Source organism: Ipomoea triloba, chromosome 6 (assembly GCF_003576645.1).
Source record: "Ipomoea triloba cultivar NCNSP0323 chromosome 6, ASM357664v1".
NCBI classification, from domain to species: domain Eukaryota; kingdom Viridiplantae; phylum Streptophyta; class Magnoliopsida; order Solanales; family Convolvulaceae; genus Ipomoea; species Ipomoea triloba.
In genome coordinates this window covers 22108214-22133213 of record NC_044921.1, presented here as the reverse complement: position 1 = coordinate 22133213, position 25000 = coordinate 22108214, and the positions used below count along the sequence as shown (strand labels likewise).

The 25000-nt window shown below is 35.1% G+C and overlaps 4 protein-coding genes across 6 annotated transcripts; 3 read left to right on the top strand and 1 right to left on the bottom strand.

The window, feature by feature from the left end:
• Positions 1–438: 438 nt before the first annotated feature.
• Positions 439–5185, top strand: LOC116022774 (basic leucine zipper and W2 domain-containing protein 2-like). Its single transcript, XM_031263640.1, has 8 exons — positions 439–571; positions 1222–1245; positions 1416–1521; positions 1669–1737; positions 2019–2512; positions 3172–3433; positions 4014–4222; positions 4848–5185. The coding sequence occupies exons 1-8, from the start codon at positions 567–569 to the stop codon at positions 4912–4914; spliced, it is 1236 nt and encodes a 411-aa protein (XP_031119500.1). The 5' UTR covers positions 439–566; the 3' UTR covers positions 4915–5185.
• A 2231-nt stretch (positions 5186–7416) lies between these two features.
• Positions 7417–8150, top strand: LOC116023664 (UDP-arabinopyranose mutase 3-like). The gene is made up of 3 exons (XM_031264665.1): positions 7417–7496; positions 7656–7719; positions 7806–8150. Exons 1-3 carry the CDS (start codon positions 7417–7419, stop codon positions 8148–8150), a joined length of 489 nt encoding a protein of 162 aa, XP_031120525.1.
• Positions 8151–9816: 1666 nt separating this feature from the next.
• Positions 9817–12758, top strand: LOC116023824 (transcription factor bHLH118-like). 2 transcript variants are annotated; one of them, XM_031264843.1, is made up of 3 exons: positions 9817–10260; positions 11610–11984; positions 12536–12758. In XM_031264843.1, exons 1-3 carry the CDS (start codon positions 9913–9915, stop codon positions 12608–12610), a joined length of 798 nt encoding a protein of 265 aa, XP_031120703.1. In that variant the 5' UTR covers positions 9817–9912; the 3' UTR covers positions 12611–12758. The 2 variants fall into 2 exon arrangements, with proteins under 2 accessions (XP_031120703.1, XP_031120704.1); XM_031264844.1 differs by having other exon boundaries at positions 11610–11989.
• A 537-nt stretch (positions 12759–13295) lies between these two features.
• Positions 13296–22185, bottom strand: LOC116022364 (eukaryotic translation initiation factor 5B-like). Of its 2 annotated transcripts, none has more exons than XM_031263058.1 (12): positions 21961–22185; positions 18455–21652; positions 18240–18347; positions 18060–18163; positions 17836–17926; positions 17644–17754; positions 17494–17559; positions 17057–17116; positions 15244–15801; positions 14592–14711; positions 14181–14300; positions 13296–14057 (listed from the first exon to the last, which is right to left on the bottom strand). In XM_031263058.1, the coding sequence occupies exons 2-12, from the start codon at positions 21581–21583 to the stop codon at positions 13992–13994; spliced, it is 4533 nt and encodes a 1510-aa protein (XP_031118918.1). In that variant the 5' UTR covers positions 21584–21652; positions 21961–22185; the 3' UTR covers positions 13296–13991. The 2 variants fall into 2 exon arrangements, with proteins under 2 accessions (XP_031118918.1, XP_031118917.1); XM_031263057.1 differs by having other exon boundaries at positions 18455–21654; positions 21973–22185.
• Between the last annotated feature and the right edge of the window lie 2815 nt (positions 22186–25000).

Sequence of the window (25000 nt, the reverse complement as noted above, 5' to 3'; positions counted from 1 at the left end):
AATTGGCATTGCCCCAATAATAATAGGACCAAAATTGGAAATGACTCTTTTAAATATTACTAAATGGTCCTCAAATCTTTTTTGTTCATTGTATGAATATTTTGTTTGCTAACAACTTACACATCGTAGTTTTTTTTAAATACTATAATTTATATACAATAATATTATTTTAAAATTTGATGTATTATTATTATTATTTATTATTATTATTATTATTATTATTATTATAAGGGTATTTATGGAATTAAAATTTATTTCGTGAATCAAACATTTTTAAAATGTATTCTTTACTTATTTTATTTCTTATGGAATAATATTATTACTATTTCCTTATAATTCAGTCTATGAACAAAAATGTTAAGTATAGCTTAATAAATGTATTTATGCAATTAAAAATATTTATTAATAAATTGATTCTGTTAACCTTTTATTAAAAAAATTATTCCGTATTTATAAACACTTCCCAAAGGAGGCTAAAAAGAGATCTCTCTTTCTCTCTGTTCATCATTGCATAGCGAATCGCAGAGGGTCTCTGCTTGTACTCCGATTATTTTCGATCTTGGTTTATGAGGTAAGAATTATTCATCTCGTCGACTAAATTTGTTTTCCTGGATTTGTATTTTGATTTGTTATTCGATTTTTGGCTTTTTTAAAAAATGAAAAAAAAAAAAGTTTTCAGCTTTAGGATCTAGGATCTGGTTCTTTTCCGCCAGAAATCTGGGTTTCGTTAAAAGATTAAGCTTTTGATGTCTTTTGGTTAGGTGAGCTTTTGATGTTGGCGAGAAATATGTATTTTTCAATTATAAATGTTTTTCCGTAGAAAATACCTGCTTTTAGTTTCTAATACCAAAATAAAATTTTCAAATATGCCTCGGATTAGTTATTTTATCTTTGATTGGATTGTTTCTTAGTTTAGGTTGCTTGTAAGAATTATATATGCACATAGATTAGTACATATACATTCACTTTTAGTTAGATTTGAATTTCTGTTTACTTTGAAGGTTTGATTGGTAGGTTAAGAGTGTTTCTGTTTATTATTATTATTATTATTTTTTCTTAATGAATTTGATTAAAGTTATTGCATTGCCTTGTGCCATAAAATAGCATTTGGTGTGTTTATCAGCTGCAAAGGGTGCATTGATATCAAGCTGTTTTTTCCCAGTGTCTTGCTGTGACAATTTTATCTATGCAACTAATTCTTGTTTTTTTTGGATGATGCAGCTCGAAGGAGAAACCCACTCTAGGGTAAGTATTTGTCATTTTTAAGTTTTACTTTGTCATATGAGTGGTACTATTACTACTATTGACAATTATTATGGTAACTATGGGTTGTTCCATGCCATCATGGTGATGTTGCAAAATTCTGTTCCCTTCTTACTACTATGTAATAGCTAATAATTTCATTGAAATTGCAGTGGCACGCGGATTAAGACCCGCAAACGGAATATTGCAGCGCCGCTGGACCCTGCAGCATTTGCAGATGCAGTGGTCCAGATCTATTTGGATAATGCTGGTGATCTGGTATTTGGAACTATTTTCCCTTTTTTTTGGTGGCTTTTACTATGATTTTTGTGTTACAGGTTATATCTTTGGAGTTCCAACAAATAACAATCATGTTCGCTATATAGACATTGGGCCTTGTATTTACAAATGTTCTATTTTTTGCAGGAACTCGTTGCTAAGAGCATTGAGTCATCAGAACTTAACTTCTCTAGATACGGTGACACTTTTTTTGAGGTACAGTATTTATCCTAAACATGAGTTTCTTTTAATTACACACCAACTATAAACTTTTGAGCATTACTGCTTGAATCTGTCCTTAAATATCAAGGATCATGTTAGTTCTCTAACATGCAACTCTTGTGCCTGTGTTTGTGTCACTGTGTGACTCTTCACTCTTGCATTGATCATTATACTTTGTAGGCTAGTCAGGGTCACTTTCCTTTTCTTCCACAGATGCTTGAAATTTCTGACACTGTATCACTGTGGTCTGATATGTGCATGTGGTATTTTTGCAGGTTGTATTCACAGGTGGTCGTACTCAACCTGGAACAGTTAAACCTGATGAGGGGGAGCGCCACCCTTACTCTGTAATTGAGTGTGAGCCAGAGCGCGAAGCCATTTTGCCATCTGTAATCTACGTGCAAAAGATCTTAAGGCGAAAGCCATTTCTTATAAAGAACCTTGAAAATGTTATGCGTCGACTATTGCAGTCGTTGGAACTTTTTGAGGAAAAGGAAAGGAAGAAGTTGGCTATTTTTACAGCCCTTGCCTTTTCTCAGAAATTGTCAGGTCTCCCACCAGAGACTGTGTTCCAACCATTGCTCAAAGATAACCTTGTTGCAAAAGGAATAGTTCTCTCATTCATCACAGACTTTTTCAAGGAATATTTGATTGAGAACAGTGTTGATGACTTGATCTCAATTTGTAAGCGGGGTAAAATGGAGGACAATCTTATGGAGTTCTTCCCATCAGCAAAAAGGACCCCTGAAGCTTTCTCCGAGCACTTCACGTAAGTATTTTCTTTTAAGCTAAGAAAAGCATTTCAGTTTCCATATAATCTATATACATTTAGGTCAGACTAGATTTTGGTTGTTGAGAAGGACACAAGATCTCACATGTGCCATCATCTCATGTCTCATGATCATTACTGTTGCTGCTAGTTGTCTGCCATAACTACTCTCTATGGACATAATCTCTTAAATTTAATGTCTCATTCCCCTTTCAACAATGATGTAAAAAACTAAGGGGAAATGGCCAAAGACCTTGTGGTCAAGCGGCACCCGGTGTACACTCCCATGTGGAAGGGAGTGGGTTTGAGCCTCAGTGGAGGCATCTGTTGACTTTTTGTGCTTCAGTAGGTTGAGAAAGTAGCTATGAACAGATACTACATTGTAACCGAGTCAGTAGAACTCAAAAAAAAAAAAAAAACTAAGGGGAAATGACATTTTTGGGGAAAAAATTACTGAAATGTATCTAGTGTCCTCTCACTCCCTCCATCTGTCGGCTCACCTTTAACCTACATGAGTCTAACCCTAAGAAAAGGGTAGGAAATATGTAACAGAAAGCAAGGGATTGCCATAGTTCATTTTGTAACTATGGGAGTACATCCAAGTCTAAACCATGTTAATGGAATGAATGCACCATCTGATCACGTTCCTTTTACCACAGCAATGCTGGACTCTTGCCCTTGGTTGAATACAATGAGAAGAAGATTTTTGAGGTGAAACTCAAGGAAATGAAAGCTGCATTAACAGCTCAGATATCTGAAGAAGCTGATATCTCTGAAGTCATAGATACTGTAAAGCAGCATATTAAAGATGCTAAACTACCTGATGTTGAGGTTGTACGAATTCTGTGGGATGTCTTGATGGATGCTGTACAATGGTCTGGGAAAAACCAACAGCAGAATTCTAATTTAGCTCTGCGCCAGGTAATCTATAATTTTATGATTTTATCTTCTATCCTTTTTTTTTTATTTGCTCCCTCTCCTTCTTTCCTTTCCAATAGGATTTTGTCTAAAACACTTTAGTTGGAGATGTTTGATTATGGTTCAGTTTGTGGAATCCCATGTAATATTATTTTGCCGTGTATTTTATGTTATTCTACTTGGAGTATTTAAATAAGAGTCAGTTATAATAAACATCTGCATTTTGCTATATTGTCCAATCCTGTTTTGACTATTTCCTTTGGAGGATGAAGCTTGGTTTTCATGATGATATTTTCATTCTTTGTATATTACACTGTAGGATTGTGAGGATAACCCCCCGATTAACTGGGAGATTATATAATGTTGAGTTTTTTTTTAAGTGATATGCCTTAAGGTCATTGATTGAACTGATTTTTTTGGCATTTCTTGCCTGGAATATCTGTTATTGCCATCCCTGTTTCCAAGATGCCTATGATTCATTAAAAAATGCCATCTCTGGTGCAATTGTTACATACTTATATTCCTTCCTGAAGACTTGGTGAACTTTCTCTTGACCTATCCATACATTTTTTTTCTTATACAGGTGAAAACATGGGCAAAACTGCTGAACGAGTTTTGTACTACTGGAAAGCTTGAACTGGAACTCATATACAAAGTTCAAGTCCAGTGTTACGAGGATACTAAGCTGATGAAGTTGTTCCCTGAAATTGTAAGGTCTCTTTATGACCAGGATGTACTTGCTGAAGACACTATTCTTCATTGGTTCCGCAAAGGAACAAACCCTAAGGGCAGGTAAGTTGAACTCTTTGGTCAGAAACTGCAAGTTATGATTTCATGATGTTATAAATTTTGTACTTAGAAGGAGAAGATTCCTAGGATGGTAGGAGTTATCTTCCATTAATTATTGGAGCTGATTGGCTTCATAGTAACATGGTACCTTTGCATGTTTGCATTCATATTCCATAGCGCTAGGGTCTACAAGGGAAATTAACATACAAGTATGGTAAAGGGAAGTTTTTGTTGATTTTCAACCTTAGAACACAAATGATTATGAGCCCAGATGTTACGCTACTGATTAATGATCTGGATAGGCAGTCACTGGATTTAACTTTCTGGATTACCATTCTTGAGTGACGAGGGAAACCGCAGTTACTACCTGAGTGTGCATTGGGTAAACCCCGCCTTGTGACCCTAGTTGGCAAAGGACCACAAGGAGGTAAACCAATCTAGGTTTCCTATAGCTGACAAACTTAAACCAAGAAGACCAATAAGCTGCTCCCACTGGGAGTCGAACTTGTAACCTTGTGGATTACCATTCTTCATTCATCATTTGTCTGGTTTTATGGATTCAACCTTTAAAATTGTAAGTCTGGTGGTAGACCTTGTTCTCACAGTCCTGCGTTTCTTATTCTGGCAGACAATCTTTTGTGAAGTCACTGGAGCCCTTTGTCAAGTGGCTCGAGGAGGCAGAGGAAGAGGACTAACTTTGTCGTGGTACTGGCTGCCTTAGTTGATGATTGTGTCCTGTTAAATTATTGCACTTTATAGTATCAACTTATGCAATGTTGGTGTTGTTCCTGCGACAATTGTGTATGTTTTTTATTTTTATTTATCCCTTAAACATGTTCTCGAGCATCTGATGCTCGCCGAAACTAATATGAAACTGTTACTTTGCTTTGCTTCAGATGTTGTAACAATTTGTTGTACTCCCCGTGTGTTTGAAGTATGCAAAGTTCCCTTAAATTATTGTCGTTTCTTCGCCTTCTCATAACTTCTGTATTTGTTGCAAGTATGTTAATGAGTCAAGTTGTTTGGGCTAGATTCGACTTCTATTTGAATATGATTTGGGTATTGTCAAGTTGAGTTTGAGTAATGGATCAAGCTGAATCTGGGTATTGTAATACTCGATTTGAGATGTTTAAATTTTGAATGACTCTATGAAAGTCAATAAAAGTATTAAAATCTATGAGTTTAAAAGTTTTTAAAAATTTAAAAAATTCATGATTGAATACACCCTAAAGTATAGGTGTACATGCAATGCATGCCAATGAGTGTTTTACTTAACTAGTTGAATAATTTAAAAGTACTTATTTTATGTTCCATAAAATTGAAAGAAGAAGAAGAAAAAGATAGATAAAATTGTTGATGAAGATAATTAAAAGGGATAGCATCGGATCCCTACCCCAACACACAAATCTTCTGCTTCGTCTTTTTGTAATTAGAATATTAAATATATACCACGAAACGAAGAGGAAAAGAAACAAAGCATTTTAGTAGAGCAGCTGAAAGAACATTTAATTAAAACTTGTACTGTTGACCAACTCGATATTATGCTGCTTAATTTAACTTTTTTTTTTTCCCACATTTTACCAATATTATTCATTAATCAAATTAATTTTTTTTCTTTGTCTATTTTTAAAATATTTTCTTATTATTTCTAAATTTAACTTTTTTTTTTCTTCTGTTTCTAATAGTATTTTTAATGTATTTCTAAATATATCTCTCTTATAGGAGCCTTATCTTTAAAGTTTGTATTCATTTAAATTGGTCTTTTGATAGCATTACTATTAATCATGTTTGTAAATATTTTCAAAAAAAATAAAAAATCATGTTTGTAAATCAGCGGATCAAGTAGTCAATGTTCTTGCTCGTGTGTCTAGTTTAAGCAATTGTTATACCAGGTACCGGAGTCTACGACTTTGCATTGTAGACCCTGATTTAAAAATTATGTGTCTACGGTTAACATATTATGCGCATTCAATTAATAAAGTATGTATCTGTAAATAAATTGAACGTACATAATATATTAACTATAAGCACATAATATGCTACTTACATATTATGTGCTTGCAGTTAACATATTATGTGTGTGTAGTTAACATACTATGTTTCTTCAATTTATTTACATGCATACAATTTTTTAACTGCAGATACATAATATGTTAATTGTAGTCATATAATCTAAATGTTATTTGGACTAGAATTCATAATGCAAAATGCACCATAGTCCATGGTATAATTTGCCTAGTTCAAGCCTCAGGGATTTGGTTGACCTGCATATGGCATGTTCTTGAATATATTTTTTTTTAATTTAAAAAATTTGGTCAAAAGTCAATAATTTATTTTGTAACGCTATTTGAAATAGCTAACATTTCAAAGTAAACTATTATTTTAAACTCTTCATGTTTTTACAAACATAATTATTTTCAAAAAAAAAATATAATTATAATTCATTTGTAACTTAAAATAAACTATAACTTCTTTAAAAAAAAAGTACAGAATTTGTCCAACCTTGGGAGAGGAGAAGAAGAATTTGTCCATATAATACATTTTTTTTTTCCATGATTCTGAAGGTTTTTTCCTAGCTAATCCGACCCCCAACATGAATAATACACCCATATATATATATATATATATATATATATATATATCCTAAAAACAAAGTTGACAGACACGCATGTGAAGATGGACCAAACCGCGGTGCTGTCTATCTGTCTCCGACCTTTATCTAAATCTTGGGTTAGACCCACTTCAATTCTTCCATAACTACGATTGTCTGATTTATGCGCACACAATTTTTATAAATAGGGAAAAAAACACTTTTGGTACCCCAATTAGTAACACATTTGAAATGTTATCCCTATCTTTCAATTTGAATACATTTGGTCTCTCAATTATTGAGACGATTGCCAATTTAGTCCTTCTGTTAGGGTTTTCCAATTAACACCGTTTATACCATGGGCAAAATTGGAATTTCATATTGAAAAATGCACTTTTGATCCCTCACAATCCTTAGATTGATATTTAGCAAGAAGATTAAGCCAAATCCAAAGACAGGCTGCCAACAACAATACTCCATGCCATATTATTTATTAAATTAAAAAAATGCATAAATACATATATAGTTTCCCAACAACTCATGTAAAACGAACAAAATAAATACGCCGGCCGGGGAGTCGGACGGGGAGCTGATCCAAACTGCAGCCATGGAAGACGAATGCGAAACGCCGGTTTCTTCTGCGCCATTCGACGAAAACAATGAAACAAACGATATGTTGTTTATGTTGTAAGCCTTAATGCTGCAAAACCATTCAAAAATGGTGTTTCTATAAATGGCTTTCCTACGTTAAGTTTCTCATACCTTTCATGTGGTCCACTTTTGTTAACAAAAACATGCAACCATCTAAGCTTAAGATTTTTGCTTAGTGTTGTTGAATGTATGCAGAGTGAATGCAGTGGCGGTCTGCCGCGGCGATGTTGTTGAATGTAGTGGCGGTTTACTTTCGAAAGTAGTGCCGAAAGTAAACCGCCACTACATTCAACAACATCGCCGCGGCAGACCGCCACTGCATTCATTTGGCTGTCATTCATGAAGGTGATTTGCGACCACTTGGGATTGGGAGTGAAGACGGGCCTGCCCTACATCTGGCACTTCAAAGCAAGCAATCCGTTCGTGAACCTCAAGAAGGAATACAAGGGCATTTACTGGCAAGAGGAATTGATCCCGTTCTTCCAGTCTGTCGCTCTCCCAAAGGACTGCACCACTGTCCAGAAATGCTACCTTGAACTCGCCAAACAAGTGGAGGCCAAGCTCGCGAAGGTGGACGACTACTTCAACAAGCTGACCGATGCCATGGTGACCTGGATCGAAGCTTGGGATGAACTGAACCAAAGTGGTACCCCCGCAGCAGCAAAAGTAGCCAATGGCAACTCTAAGTAAGGCATTGCCACATACATGCTAGATCAATAGTCAGTCATACTCATAGGCGGCTTTTGTACTACTATCATCCATCTTGTTTGTCTATGCTTATATTGTGACGACGAGGAGGCGGGAGGCCGGTGGCTGCCGTCTCCTTTCCCCCTATATACGACGTATTTATTTTGCTCATTTTACATGAGTTGTCGGGAAACTATATATGTATTTATGCATTTATTTTAATTTAATAAATAATATGGCATGGAGTATTGTTGTTGGCAGCCTGTCTTTGGATTTGGCTTAATCTTCTTGCTAAAGATCAATCTAAGGATTGTGAGGGACCAAAAGTGCATTTTCCAATGTGAAATTCCAATTTTGCCCATGGTATAAACAGTGTTAATTGGGAAACCCTAACAGAAGGACTAAATTGACAATCGTCTCAATAATTGAGGGACCAAATGTGTTCAAATTGAAAGATAGGGATAACATTTCAAATGTGTTACTAATTGGGGGACCAAAAGTGCTTTTTTCCCTTATAAATATTGTATAACATCAAATAGTTGAGGTTGTGCATAATCAAATAGTTGCTTTAATTACTCATGCATGACATTATATATAGATGAAATGACATGCATGGCTCTCACCTTTTAACTTAACTAGATGTCTTGACAGTGTATGACCACCAGAGGTCTTACCTCGACATGAACATGATTCTGGTATGGTGTTTAGCCCTGATTAACGACTAATTGAAAAAATATGTGATAAACAAAAAATAATAATTTCTTTAATTTTGACTGTATTCTAAGAACTATAAGAGTCTAAGAGCAACCCCAAAAAAAGAAAAAACAAACAAACAGAGTCTGTGACCACCCTCAATGCGTCGAGCTGGCACGTGTAGCCCTTTCGCACACCAACTTTGTTTTTTTATTTGTTTTTTTTTTTTCTGTTAGTCTCTTTGCTCGATCAGAAAAGACCCTTCCCTCTACAAGAACTCCTCTATCCTCTCTCCTACTTTCTCTCCCTCAATCTCACTCAAAAACTCACCTAAAAAAAATTCAATAAAAATCCTCCTTATTGGTCTTTGCTCTAAGGAATGTTAATTATTCATAAGATAATTATATGTTTCCTAATTCTATTATAGAAAATGCTTTATTAATTCCCTCCTAAAGTTCACCTCCAATATTTTCCCTCGTGATGTATGTGGCATCAATCCATTGGGTGACATGAATTAATTGATTCCAGGCTACTACTACCGTATCTGACATAAAATGCATTTGGGAAATAAATTTGTTTTTTTTTTTTTTTCATTTTTGTCCCAATATTGAAAATGTCCTATTTTTGTCAATTGTTTTGATTTTTGTCCTAGGACTCTTTTACCCTTCTTTTCGTTAGACTTGATCCCTGATCTCTTCTCTCAAACTTTACCCGGTTGAGCTGCCCATGCCGGCTACTGTCTTTTACCCTAAAGGGATGAATTTGAAGATAAACATATTAGGGGTTTGTATGTATTTCAACCGGATTACGTAAGCTAGAAGCTAAGCACACTTATTTAAATGCCAAAATCATTTTTTTTAAGAACATGAAAAATGACATTTAAAAAATAGATTGTGCCAGATACATACAGATCAGCTGCTTGTTTTTATGAAGATATAGAAGCATAAATTAGGGCAAAAATGATGACATCTTTACCCTACAGGAGATCTCATAACCCTAACAAACATATCTCCTTCTTTCCCAATCTCCATTAGAATATACCCACAAAATCTCACATAGGTCAAGCTCTGGAATGGATAATCTGTGGGAGATCTTCCCCTCCACTGAGTATTATTATTATCTGGACGATCATCCACAACTACTCCACCAGATCCCCTCGCAACAACCAAATGGAATATTATCGTCGTCTCAACAAAACTACACCATGGAAGATCCGACCAGCTGGATTAATCCCAATAATAATGATTGTGGTGAAAGCTTTAAGAAGAAGAGGAAGAGAAGGGAGATGAAGCTGCAGAGTGGTGATGATGATGATAGTTGCAGAAGGGCTTTGCATAGAGATGTGGAGAAGAGAAGGAGGAACCAAATGGCTAATCTTTATGAATCTCTTAGGTCCCTTCTTCCTCTTCAATACATCAAGGTAGTGCGGAGAAACCCTACTTTTTTTTTTTTCCTCCCTTCTTCATATTCTCCCAGTTTTCTGATATGCTCAATACTACTACAAAAATAACATATAACATCCATTATTCCAAAGTACACAATCAAATATCAATAAATTAAATAAAAATTAATATATATTATTTTTTACGTCGGTCACAACATTAAATGTTTATTTAAAAAAAATTAAGAGGAACCGCCGTTATATGCTTATTTATTAAAAAAAAAAAAAAGAAAGAAAGGAAGAATTATATACATATAATGTCGGTTCCATAGGAAACCGATGTTATATGCGATGTTATATGTATGTATAAAGTTTTTATATATACTAGCACTGTAGACTTAAAACACAAAAAAAAAAAAAAATCAACTTTGTATTTTTTTTAAATGGCATACAAAGTCGTATCATTTATTTACTATGTCGGTGAGAATTATGTTGCAAAATAATATTTGTTGTAGGTCAAAAATAATCGAATTGAAGTTAAAAGTGTGTTTGTAGTAGTCAGTCCTGATCTAGTTAGGATTGGCATTCTATTTGTGTTAAAATGTTCATATCTTAATTTTGGTGTCATATATTATGAGTTCGTTTGTTACCATATTTGAGGGTCGTATGCACCTGAAAATCCTAAACCTTAAACTGAAATCTCTATGGGCAACTTTTTCCAGAATGGACTTAAAACTTATGGAAGTCTCTAAATGGATTGAAATGTCCATAACTCACTTTCCGAGTTCGTTTAATTTGTTACCATATTGGAGGCCACTTACTTTGATATCAAATTGAAGCATGTACTTTATCTCAACGACGAAAAGCTTAAAGTGATACTTGACTGTATATTTATGTTTAGGAAAACTCATCTTACCCCTCTTAAATTTCTTTCATGACATGACTTCTAATTATTGAGTGCCATAAATTGACTGTCCTTACTAATTTTTAATAATAATAAAAAAAAGAAGTAAAGTAACCAATCAAATAATGTCATGTCATGAGGAAAAATAATGAGGGGAAGATTTTTAGGGATGAGTAGCATTATATTACTCTTTATATGTTTATATATTACTATATGTTTAACACATCATATTAAATGAAACTCCTACACACTACGGCTGTATAGTTCGATCCTGTGTCAATTAAATCTCGAACTTTAGCAAAATAGTTTATAGTTTATGTCAAAGCCACACATTTAAATAGTAATTGGTGTGCAAGTATCATGCATAGGAAACTAAGCATTTTTACATTTTCAACTTCTCCATTTTCCGTTTATGTAAGTACTACTTAGATGAGTAATGAATTTAGGTCAAATTGATATATGAATGATTGATATATATATGTAGGGAAAGCGGTCAGCATCAGATCACATGCAAGCATCAGTGAGCTACATAAAAGACCTGGAGAAGAAGGTTGAAGGGCTTCATAAGAAGAGGGAAAAGATGATTATGAAGATGAAGAAGACATCATCATCATCATCAAACATTGTTGTCGAAAAAGAAGCGAAAAGCGCAAAGTGGTGTTGTGCTAATGATATTTGTGTGGCGGTGAACAAGTGTGAAGATGGGATAGAGATTTTGATGAACACGCGCCACCGCCGCGGCGGCGTAGAATATCCCCTCTCCGAACTGCTGGAGACACTGCTCCGGCAAGGCCTAAACGTCGTTAACTGCTGTTATTCTCACCAGGAGGATAGGTCGTTGCTCAGGATTCAAGCTCAGGTACGGTACGTATAGTATGTACGTGCATTATGTTATCATTATAAACTGCAACGAAGATTTAACACTTACAGAGTGCAAATAATTAACTTTCACATTCGCGGCCTTAGGTGCATTAAATATTATTTTTCTAAAATAATTATATATGATCAGTTATGTCTTTCCAGACAAACGAATATATATGATTGGTTTCTTATTATATTTCTAGTTCTCCCCTACGCGCTCGTACATTCTCATTGAACGTTGTCTATATATATTCATGTACTTATCTATTAATTATTTATAATACATTATATACATACTCATTAAAAATTTCAACTCTTTCATATATAATAAGAACTTAATAAATTATTAGCTAGGTAGGTCAAGTTGATGAATGTCAAAAAGGCTGGACTAAAAGATTTTAATTTTTAAATATTTATTTCTTAAAAAAATTATTATAACTAAAAGATTTTAAGTTTCAAATATTTATTTTTGATTTTACATTTTATTATTATTATTATTATTATTATTATTCATGAATAATATAATAATATAATACTAGCTTGATGCAGGTAAATGGATGGTCTGATGTAGATGAAGCAGCACTGCAACAGAAAGTAGTTGATGTGGTTATTAAGCCCCATTAATTTGACAACCATGCATGTTATCTCTTACCTTGCTATCTCAACTTCATTTTCGTAGAGAATATTAATAATCACACGCACACCTATATATATATAGTATATGCATCATAATGCATGCATGGATGTTGTGGCTGACTAGTTTCATTGTATTGTAGCTAAGAGGCACATCAATCTTTGCTCCAAACTTATCCATCCACGTGTATTTTTATATTAACATTCAATAGTTCTCTTTCACTTAATTACTATCGAATGTTAATATAAATTAAAGAAAGATTAGAGTCGTATCAATAAGTTGTTATCATGTATAACGAGATCAAAATATAAATCAGAAGTTTATATTTATGTGCTAATAAAATTAATTACAATCATTTTGACCACACAGAAATGGAACAAGTAAGTCTTCCGTAACATATAGTTTGAGAAAGTATGTTTAATCTAGATAAAGTGATATGCTATTTGTAGAGTATTGAGCACTTGAACAAAATCCTTATAATAACCACATTGCATTATAATTTTGAAACAAATTAATAATAATAAATATTAACATTTTGGTCTTTATGTTACTTGTTTCTTCTAATTTCAATGGATACCATACTGAAATTAAAATTCCCAATCCCAATATTCTGACACTATTCATCTCCCATGAAATTGCAATTCTTTTCCATCTAAGTTCTCTTGCAACGTTTGGTCCCATTAATTCCTAATGAATTTATTAATATATCACACCTCCCAACCCAAGACTACTAACATGCATGGTTAGGAGTGAGAATATCATTTGTTTACAAAAAAGTAGTTACGAAATTATAAGCATCACGAATTCAGAATTATAAGACAAATAAACATCTGCAAAAATTAATGGTGGTACTGTCCTCGTGTCTCTTTCTTCTTGTTTACACTGACTGTTACGGGATGGGATGAAATGGCATGGTGTCTGCAACAGATTTTCATACATCAAAAAACTCCACAAAGAATCACATGCCAAAGTTGTTTATTGGGGATCATTATGTATGTCTAGCACAGCACAGCTTCAACACCACCCACCCACTTCACTTCAGGCAACTCTATGCGTCTTCAAAATTTGGAAACACAAAATGAATTCTCCTTTCCCCACCTGTGTATGTTACAAGGTATCAAGGATCATAATACAAAAACTCGTTCGTTGTACTCTGAACATGACTTTCCCAAAACTTCGGTTGGATACCAACTCCAATTCACGACTGCCCGCACTTTTACAGGAATCATTTGCCTCTCCATGGCATGGAAAGACATCTCTCGCTCTCGCCTCGGGAATACCACCACCCTCCTACATATTTATTACTTGAGCTGCTCTCCTTTAAGCTTTTTGTGTAGTATTCCATGGAACATTGTACTAAACAAGCAAGACTCATTGTATCTTGAAAATGTTCTTCAGTTTCACAAGCAGCCTCCACTCTTCAACAGTCAGATCTTTCTGTAAAATTTTAAAAGAGAGAGCGAGTTTCTTAGCATGCTTTGGAAAACATGTGCCACCAGAAGCAGATAGGGCAATTTCTCCAAGTGAAAGAAAGATCGATTACAAGCTGGAATTACGTACCCTGAAATTTTCTTTGAGTATGTCAATTGATCTCCTTGAAATTTTGCTAATGAGCTCGTCATCCATTTCAAAGTGCCTGCCAAACATCTTCTGTTGCTCTTCAGAATTGGATCCAACTATCTGTGAAATGTGCACAAGAATTGAGTAAGGCTAAATTAAGAGTACATTTTCTCATAACTTCCCTTGTTACTTAACAAGAACCTAGGCGATATGTGGATGCACGTCAAGAGTCATACAAATTGGCATGTGACTGGCTTAAAGAGCCAACAAAATAATAGCAACCATTACAAGTATATCAGGTTTTTGGGATGTATGAAGGTCACTAAGGAGTAAGATCCCGCCCTTACCATCTAGGGTGAGAAGTAAAAGATTAATCAGACAATTGCACTATCACAAATTGTGGATTCATACCTTAATGGCAACCCTTTGGCCTTTCTTTGCATAATCAACAGGCTTATGGTTGTTCTCAATTGATGCAATGCGACCAATATCAATGAACTCCCTTGACGGAATACAAATGGGAGTTCCAATCTGTTTTAATAGGGTTTCAAACAATGAAGCAACACAGTGAGAAGTATCACAATTAATAACATGTCTTCAAAATAAAATTTTAACTGAATAATAAACAGATGTAAAAGTAATCCATGTAAGAAAAGTTTCATACACATGAAGAAAATAAGACATTTATATTCCAGAATATTATGCTTCTTAATTACTTTTAAGATTGGTTATCTTGAGAGAGATTAAAATAACAATAAACAGAAAGCTCACAAGTTTATCCAGTGTCAAACCCTCAGATTATAGTGTATCATGCAAAAAATCACTTTACAGTCCCAAGGTATTCCAGACTCGTAACTTCCATGCTTATAGTGAATATAAGGAATAGTAATCTTAATATTCCAAAAACTACAAGGAACCCAAAAATAAATAAGTAAAAATAGCAAGAGAAATTGAGATAAGGGGAAATTAAGAAGTGGCTAGTCACAAATTTAAGTTGCAGCAAAGGTCACCAGTTATCTCAAGAATAATAAGATAATGTATTAGACCAAGAAGAAGCTATTACCCTGGCAATGCCATCAAGAATATCGACACCCAGAACAATGGGATCCTTCTTATTGAAAACACAATCAGGTACAATCTTGAGAACACAGGGAAAGACTGCTTCCTCTGCAACCTCTTTCTTCTTTTCCTCCTTGAGATTATCAATATAGGCTTTAAATTGATCAAACAAATGATATATAATATCGGCACAAAAAATTTTGACACCAAGTTCTTCTGAAAGCTCGCGAGCTTCAGGTGTGACTTTAACATCAAAAGCCAATATTGTTGCATACTCTTTCTTCTTTTCAAGCATGACACTGGCCTTCATGACATCCTTTTTGTGAACAGGGCCTATGCCAATGCCACTAACTGGTATGCTAACTTCAGGAGTCTTCAGGAACTCCAGCAAAGCTTCTAATGATCCAAGGGTAGATGCTTGAACATAAACCCCCTCCCCACTCTTGTCAATCCTGCTCATCACTGACCTCATATCTTCCATGGCTGATTCTTTGATGTCATCCACATCATCATCAGGCCCCACAACATATAAACTAGTACCTGCAATAGCGTGTTCAAGGCCCTGCACAAGAATTCACCACAACCAAAGAAAAACAAGGATTAACTTTAAGTAACAGCACTACGCGTAAGCAAACCACTTGTACATAAAGGCATAGTTCCTTAACAGAAAAATTACCACATCCAGGCATAGTTCCACTGGTAATCTTTCTGTAATCATTCTCAAAGCATTGGGTTTTTTTAACAATTAGAAAGAAAGTTGCTTTTCTCTTTTTGTTTTCAATCATATATAATGCTCTCAAACATCCCACCCTCCCGACCTACTTGGCCCCCACCCACCCACCTGTATACATTATGACAGCACCCCTCATGTACCCTACCCTACATCTATTGAGTAAACCTCAGATTGACCATGAGAGGACTACATCCGATTTCACTTATCCCAATCCCTTATTCCACCCCATCAAGATGGCCTACCTCACATTTCTTGACCAACCCACATCCACCTCAGTTACATTGATCCCACACAACCATTCACACTTACCCCGAAGTATTCCCTCCCACGCCAACCCCTCTTTTGAATCTTTATGTATCCACTCCATGCCCACTCTAATGTAGTATGTACAACACTAGCAATACCTCCTTCAGCATACCCACTTAACCCCACCTTAAGTTGGTTCCCGCCTGCCCAACCTAACTATATTTCATCTAATCTAATCACTGTGCACTCAATGAATGCATCACAGACAAAATATGATAATCAAGAAGAGTACATAATATAATTTATCCAACCAAATAATCCTTCCACCTTCTACAGATTCCACATTTCTTTTACCATTTTGGCGACCACAAAGTATTGCCAACTTCCCCTTGAGTACTTAGTACTTTTCTAGTCAAACATAACTATTGTACAGTTCATTGTCAGCATCAAGCAGCAATCTTAACAAACAGCTCTTTATCTTAACAAACATCATAATCATTGGGCACAACACCAAACTTTTTAAAGTAAAATGTGTCAAGAATTACTCAAAAGCATTAGAGTTATTCATGTTTTTTATTAGAACTAAAGGTGAAGGGTGTGTCCGAAGAATGAAAAAGGAAATCAAGAGGATTCAATTTTTCATCTTTCAGCACATCTCCAACACTTTGATGACAAAATGTTCAAACTAGAGCCAATTAAATCTTTGTCACACTCTTGACGCAACCATGACTCCTTTCAATAGCATACCGTGGTTTTAAAATATTTGGTAGAAAGGAAATTTTTGCTACTACGATCTAGATTAGCATTCAGTTGGCATAACATCTACACTGGGTATTACCTGTGCAGTAATCTTTATACCCTGTGCTGCCTTGATTTCTTTATGATGCAAATATGTACCCTGCAGCCAAAATAGATACAGCCTTGATAGGATTAGATACCCATGCATCACAGAAGCCACAAAAGTTTAAATGCATCCTTTTATTTGACATTTCTATGTATGTTTATGACATAGAGATCTATACCCTTAATCCTAAACTATTTTGTGTTTTTGGTACCTCCTGCCTGCAGAGAGGCAAGTAAGTGATTCACTGGGTTAAACTGAAAGTTACTAATGAGCATGCATACATCTAATTGATCTCCAAAAATCATAACACAAAGAAAAAAAACATGAGTCAAAACCCATTAATGACATGAAACAAAATTGATTACCAAGTGATAATAATAAAATATATGACAAAAAGTGCAATAACAAGACTAAGAATAATTGCCACCAACCTTCACTCGGAGCTCTTTCATTGGGTGAGGGGTCAGTAATGCTCGAATTGAGGTTGCAATAGGTCCCTACAAACAAAGAAGAGGTTAAACAGGAAACATAAGGCATGGCAACCATTTCTCACTGCAGACCAAATATAATATTAACTCTACCTGCATGCCGCAGACAACTATTTGATCTCCTTCATGAAGCACACCATTAACTAGTACCACATCAATTGTTGTCCCATGGCCTTCAATAACCTTTACTTCCAACACAGTACACTGCCAAATGGGGGAAAACATTCAAAACTGCACATTCAAAATATTTAAGTAACTCAAAGAAGATATGTGAGGAAAGCATACCTGGACTTCATTGCTATACGTAAGTCTCTCAACCATTGTCTTTTGAGTCCATTGGACCAGTAATAACAATAAGTCAGGAATACCTTCACCGCTGTTAATTCAGGTCCAGAACATCGGGACAATGAAAAGGGGAAAATATCAAGAAAAAATGCACAAATAAATTTTTTTTTTAATAATAAGTGAAATCATTCACGATTAGCAGGAAATCGAGTAAATGGATTCACCTGATAGCACTAGTAGGTACAATGCTGAAGGTATCTTTTCCCATATCTTTATTTTTATAGTACAATTCAGTATTCATTCCTTGCTCTTTGAACTGTGTGACAATCTGTAATTGTAATTTTTATTGTAAGTTACACAAACTGAAGCATGTTTATTGTAAGGAGATAATGCTTATACATGACCTGAGTGAGCCTTGTGTTAAATTCAAACTGTACATCTTTATTCTGTTGTTTCATTGCCTTCTGAATAGGTGCATTGCGACAAACTTTCCATCCATAAAGCCTGTCAACCTGGTTGCAATTTAAAAATAAAACAACCCATACAAATAAAAATAAAACACTAGATATCATCAAGAGTAACCAAGGAAAGGGGACTATATTATTTAAATGACACTCACCTTATTTAAAGCAACAATAAACTCGGTATTCCTCATCTTCAGAAGATTGAGAGATTCAATGGTCTGTTGCTCTAGTCCATGCATAATGTCCACAACCAAAATTGCAATATCACATAAACCTGAACCTCGAGAACGGAGATTAGTGAAAGACTCATGTCCTGGGGTGTCAATAACCAACAAACCAGGGACCTTCAGTGTGGCATCAGCTTTTAGTTCCCTAGTTCTCTCTCTTATATTCTCTGCAGGGAAGTACGTAGCACCAATCTGCTGAGTAATCCCTCCTGCTTCACCTTCTTGGACATTAGTGCCTCGTATGCAATCAAGAAGCTTGGTTTTACCAGTGTCAACATGACCCATAATACAGCAAATGGGAGAACGGAGGTTTGTTTCACTCTGGTCAGGCAGTTCAACAGGTTTTTGTGCTCCCCTTGCTCCCTTCCCTTCTCGACTTCCTTTGAGCTTACTCTCAGACTCTGGCTCCCTCTTCTTACTATCCTCATTTTTAGTTACAACTGGTGCAGTTACAGGAGCTTGCTTGGAACCCACAGATGGACCCCCTGAATTGCGAGCAGCTGACTGTGCAACCTTTATCTCTTTTCTGACTACAGCTTTGGGTTCAGCATCCACCTCCTCATCAGCAAATGCACTTTTACCAGGCAGTTTGAGATCAGCATCATCCCAGCTTTTTGCATCCCACTCCTCATCATCTTCGTCTTCTTCAATTCCATTTTCCTCAGCATCAGCAACTTCTGACTTCTCCTCTGTATTAATTGATTCCACCTCATCAACCTTCTCAGTGTTCACAGAATCAACCTCAGAGACAATTTCGTGCTGAGTTTCCTTCACTTCTGTGATTTCATTTGTCACAGCTGCAGGTTTCTCATTTCCATGAGATGGCCTTGACTTCTTTGTTTGGTACTTAGGCCGTTTTGTTCCCTCCTTACCACTCTCGCCAGTAGGGATTGGTAAACCACCAGCATTGGCAAGTATTTGCTTTCTCATTAATTCCAATCTGCGAGCTTCTTCTTTCTGTTTTCCTGTTAGCAACTTCCCCTCTAGTTTCTTCTTCAAAAGTTTCTCCTTCTCCCTCTCCTTTTTTAAGCGTTTCTTTTCCTCTGAGAGCCTTGCTTCCTCTTCTTGCCGACGACGTTCTTCTTCTTCCTTCCTTAGCCTTTCTTCCTCTTCCCTCTTCTTCTTTTCCTCAGCTTCCTTAAGTTTGGCAAGTCTCTCTTGCATCTCCCTGACATGCTTAGGGACTTTCTTATCAGCCACTTTACCTTTGCTTTCAATTTTTGCTTCTTCCTGCTTTTGCTCTATCACAGGTGCAGCTGCTGCAGCTGCAGCAGCCTTTTTCTCCTTTTCTTTCTCCTTCTTCTTTTTCTTCTTCTTTGCAGCTGCAGACTCCACCACCCCCTCTGCTGTTTCCTTCTCAGCAGTATCTTCTCCTGCTTCTAGTTGATCTTTTTCCTCTTGTGAAGATGGAGCAGGGGCATGAGAGGGTACAGGTTTTGATGATGGCTGTCCTTCACCAAGTTCAGCCAGAATTTTGTCAATTTCATCCTCCTCTTCAGCTGTTTTGCCACCCTTCTTTTTCTTAGTTTTATCTTTTGGTTCAGGTTGTACCTGTAATTTCTCTTCAGGGGGAGGTACACTAGGGGCAGAAGCAGTATTAGCTGGTCCATCACCGAGCTCTGCTAGAATCTTGTCAATCTCATCCTGCTCTTCTTGAACTGTTTTTCCACCCTTCTTTTTCTTTGACTTAGCCTTCGAGGTTCCAGACACATCATCTCTAACCTGCGTTTTGTTTTTTGTTTCTTCAGCTTCTCTATTACTATCAGCTAGGCTTGGTTTTTCAGAGTCAACTGCATCCAATGAATCATCTCTGGCCTCATTGTCAAGCATATTCAATGCAGTTTTGTTCTTCTTTTTAGATGACTTCTTTTTACCAGAAAACATTATCCCAGTCGTATCATCATCCTGAGCAGTAGCATCCTCTTCAAATACATCAGTATCCAGTTTAGCATCACTGACATCCTCATCATTTTCTTCATTTAAATGGAATGAATTGCTCTTTTTAGAGGATTTAGAAGATTTCTTTTTCTTTCCTGTGAAGGTAATAGAAGGAACTTCATCATTTTCCTCCTTACTTAAGTCTGAACTCTGCTCCAAATCATCAAGACCATCAAAAGCAGATGAAGCAAACACACTTCCACCTGCTTTCTTACTAGATTTTGATGGCTTCTTCCCTGTGAAGGCAATAGAAGAAATTTCATTATCTTCATCTTTAGTAGCATCATCACTATCCACTACTTGATCAAGTCCATCAAAAGTAGATGCTGCGAAAACACTTCGACCTGCATTCTTATTTGGCTTTGAGGGTTTCTTCTTCCCTGTGAAGGAAATCACTGGCTCCTCTTCATTATCAGACTGCAGCTCATTATCTGAGTTGTTTTCATCAAATTCATCACCACCAATTGCATCAAATGCAGAGGTAGTGAACTTGTTTGCAGCACCCTTTTTTGACTTTGATTTCTTCTTTCCAGTAAATGAAATCGCATTCTCACTCTCTTCCTCACTATCACCACCCTCTCCATCCCCATCTTTAGTCAAACTCGACCTCTCATCATCATCATCATCACTGCCAAGTAATGCAAACTTGGCGGCAGCCATACTGTTAGCCTTCTTCCCCTTGGGCTTCTTTTTACCAGTAAACTGACTCATAAAAGCATCATCATTCTCCACCTCATCAGAATCTTTCATAATAATTTTTTCCTCAGCTTCATCCTCATCATCATTATCTTTGGCACCAGATTTCTTCCCCTTTTTACCTGTCTTCTTACCACCTGCTGAGGCAGGTGCTAGTTTCTCTTCTGGTTCTTCCGATAACTCTGTCCCAACAGAATACTCATCATCATCAATCACAAGTTTCTTTTTACCTTTCTTCCTATCGCCCACCGGTGCTGGTGCTGCTTTCTCATCCAGAACAGTAGGCTCTTCAGAAAGCTCAGTCACAACAGAATACTCATCATCATCAATCACAAAGTTCTTTTTCTTTGCCTTTCCACCACCACCCCCCTGAACAGCAGTGGTGTTTCCTTCCTCCCGTGGGGTTGGCTTCTTCTTCCCCATTGAAGCCTTGCGGTTTCGACAGATTATCAGTCCAGTAGAATTTTATCAATCGAACCTGGACTTTAAACCCTAGTTCATAGAAACCACTCGGAATTTAAAATCGCAATAAACAGATGAATTGGGATCCCAAAAATAAGCAAAATAACAGGGAATAACTAAACCCAGTCAAATAATGAACTGAAAACAAAATCTGTATAACTAGATCTGCAATACAACAATATATCTACAAACACTAACAACCATCTCCATAGACAGATTGTAAAAAGCAATGAATAAACGAGCAAAATAACGCTCTCCTATACAATATTGCACATACACATTCTAAACAAAATACAAGCACGCATAGTCATAGAAATACGAGAAAGAGGTGGAGGTACCTGCGGCGAAGGGCGGCGAAGGGCGGCGAGTAAACAATCGGAGGAATAACCGATACGTTATACGTATAATTACGTGTATGTGCGTCTGCGTTTCTGGATTATATAATTGTAACCGATATACAGAGATTCATAGATTTTAGTTTCAGTTTATGCAAAAAAAAAAAGAAAAGAGTGTTTTGATTGAATTGCAGAGCAGAAGGAATGAGGCAGATGATGATGATGAAGAAGAACTGGGAAATAAAGAAACTAAAAAAATAATAAAAGAGCATAAGAGGGTTTCTCTGGGAGTTATTGGACTGGACCGGAGTGCAGGCCCATTTGTGTATATTCCTTTTTTTTTTTTTTTTTTTTGAAAACATATTCCTCTTATCTTCACAATTTTAGAGGTTTATCAAATAAGATCCTTTTTTTTTTTTTTGAAGACATCAAATAAGATCCTTTTAAACTTATTTTCTTGTAGTTTTTGCTTATATGTAGAACTCTTTTCAAAATTAAAATATAAAATTAAAATTAAAATTTTTAATAGTATTTATATATCTACTTTTTATAAATAATGTGTTAGTTTTTTATATATTGTTTTATTAAATATATAAGCATGTTTTAGATATTTTTGGTCATATGACTATATAGATCTTGCTAATTACATGATTAGAGAGCTGTTAATGAAGATCCTCCCAATACCCACAAGGCCGATGAAATGTTCCATACTAGTTGGTCAAAAATGGCGCAACGGATGGTGAAGCTAAACGTCGATGTAGCCATTGACAAAGATTCAACCACTATGGGGTTTGGATTGGTGTTAAGAGATGGCAATGTCAATTTTGTTGCGGTAAGGGGTGTCCCCTGAAAATGTTTATTCTCCTCAAGAGAAGCAGAAGCGGATGCCATTCGGGAAGATCTGAGTTAACTTAAGGATCATGAGTTTGACAACGTACAAGTGGAAACCGACTCATTGCAAGTGGTTCAAGGCATCAAAGCACCAAATGGGGACTCTTATTTTCATCTAGTTCTTAGGAAAAGCTTGTTATATGTATTTTCTCAAGTTTTTGTATCATTTGCTAATCAATCCGTGAACTGGACAACTCATGCTATAGCTAGGTCGTCCGTTTCTATGTTTGATTGTTCATAGTGGTTCTCAAGCCCTCCTAACTTTATCTGTAACATCTTATCGTTGGATCTTTATTAACGAAAAATGTTTGTTTACAAAAAAAAATTACAATTTTTAACACATTTGATTCTCCCGGACAAATGTCGACGGAAAGTTGTAATTCATTTTAATTTATTTAAAAGGGGAGACATTCTTGTATTTTCACCCACATCAAAGTAGATATATAAATACTATTCTTGTTTTTGAATTTGGTGACTTCGTCTTATGCTCATAATTGTTCGAATTTCTCTTTTTAACATTATAATCTTGAAAGTCGAGAGACACACTTAAAGGTTGAAATAGATCAACAAATACTATAGTAAGTAATAATTTGGAATAATTTATTGTCAAAATTGGAGGTATAAAAGAAGTTGATTATTAAGAAATTGCTAAGAATGTTGACGGCAATAACATATATCCAGCGAAAAGGCTTTATGTAGTTTATGATTTGTGGATAGATTGGGACGGTCCAATTTGGACATATGCTCACGGCATTTTATATCATGGATTGAATCTACATAGTATTATTGATCCTAAATTAAAATGATAAGATATAAAATTTATACTCGTAAACTTATAAAGTACATAATTTCATAACATAATATAAAAAGAATTACAACACAAGACATATGCTTATGTTTTATATTTACTTACTTTTAAAATATAATTTAAGTACATAATTTGTACATTTCACAACACAAAACACAAAAATTAATAAATATAAAATATAATTATTAATTTATTGCAGGTAAAAAATTTATATTTTTAAAATACTAAATTTAATAATACAAATTATGAAAACTCACAATATAAAACACTTCCACATATACTAGGGTCCACAATGCAATTGTATAAAAATTGGATGTGCTCGGCGCACCTACCATAATTCAGGACAAGACAAAATTTCATAAATGCCCTCGGACGGAAGTCAAAAAAGATAGGCATCTAAATTCTAAATATTAATTGCCCAATAGTTTTCGAATGGTTCTCAATCCCCTCCACCGCTCCCAAGACAAACAAAAAATAATAATAATAAATCGCCTTCATGCACTAGGCTTATCCACATTGCCTTAAAGGAGCAATGATTAGACATATACGTAGTATTATTTAGCCATGCTTCTATAGATTTTTTTTTTTTATGACAAATAAATTCATATTTACTATTAATAATGTATATTAGATAAATTTTATCTAGACTTATAATAAGAGCCAATAATGTTAGACCCCTAATTAGAATAAAAAAATGTTGGTGTAATAGTGTGCTATAATATATTGTACTTTGTGTGTTGGTGTAATAGTCTGTTATAACATATTGTACTTTGTGTTCTTCTTATTGTGCAACCTCCAGTTAAATTTCTAATATATCCTAATCATTTATAATTTTACCAAATTCTTTTCGTTAAATGGCAATATTCTATAATACAATTCTGAATACATTCATAATTTAAAATTAAAATATTGAAATCTTAATATGTAATATCTCTTTTGTATTAACATCTTTTTGACACAAATTGTATAAACATAAATTACTTTGATTATATAGATATAGTTGGAGTTAAGGCTTGTGGAGTTTATGCGTGTTTAAATTAAATGGGTTGAGAGGAATGAGAATTACAAATTTATATTTATAATTATGAGTGAGTTCACAATACGTAAATTAATAAATTATCTGATTTATGAACAAATTTATAGCTATAAAGTGTGCAAATTGACCATTCTGTATTTGATCTATTACATTTTCTCATCCACAAAAGTGAAATCTCTCGCCTTAAGTTTTCACACTCCGTTTTGACAGAATTTGTGGAGTTGGCTTTTAGGGTATCATCAATAGCAATGTGTGTGTGTGTTTTTTTTTTTTTTTTTTTTTTTTTTTTTTTTTTTTTTTTTTTAAAA

Bases quoted from the DNA above. Each gene is read 5' to 3' on its own strand.
- LOC116022774 (XM_031263640.1), top strand. The intron at 1,246-1,415 runs GTAAGTATTTGT...TTGAAATTGCAG, and splicing joins AAGGAGAAACCCACTCTAGG to TGGCACGCGGATTAAGACCC. The intron at 1,738-2,018 runs GTACAGTATTTA...GTATTTTTGCAG, and splicing joins ACGGTGACACTTTTTTTGAG to GTTGTATTCACAGGTGGTCG.
- LOC116023664 (XM_031264665.1), top strand. From the start codon at position 7,417: ATGGAAGACGAATGCGAAACGCCGGTTTCTTCTGCGCCATTCGACGAA. The intron at 7,497-7,655 runs GTAAGCCTTAAT...GAATGTATGCAG, and splicing joins AACGATATGTTGTTTATGTT to AGTGAATGCAGTGGCGGTCT. The intron at 7,720-7,805 runs GTAGTGCCGAAA...TCATTCATGAAG, and splicing joins GTGGCGGTTTACTTTCGAAA to GTGATTTGCGACCACTTGGG.
- LOC116023824 (XM_031264843.1), top strand. From the start codon at position 9,913: ATGGATAATCTGTGGGAGATCTTCCCCTCCACTGAGTATTATTATTAT. The intron at 10,261-11,609 runs GTAGTGCGGAGA...ATATATATGTAG, and splicing joins TTCCTCTTCAATACATCAAG to GGAAAGCGGTCAGCATCAGA. The intron at 11,985-12,535 runs GTACGGTACGTA...AGCTTGATGCAG, and splicing joins TGCTCAGGATTCAAGCTCAG to GTAAATGGATGGTCTGATGT.
- LOC116022364 (XM_031263058.1), bottom strand. From the start codon at position 21,583: ATGGGGAAGAAGAAGCCAACCCCACGGGAGGAAGGAAACACCACTGCT. The intron at 17,927-18,059 runs GTGAATCCATTT...CTGAATTAACAG, and splicing joins GTACCTACTAGTGCTATCAG to CGGTGAAGGTATTCCTGACT. The intron at 15,802-17,056 runs GTAATACCCAGT...ATTCTTGTGCAG, and splicing joins GTATAAAGATTACTGCACAG to GGCCTTGAACACGCTATTGC.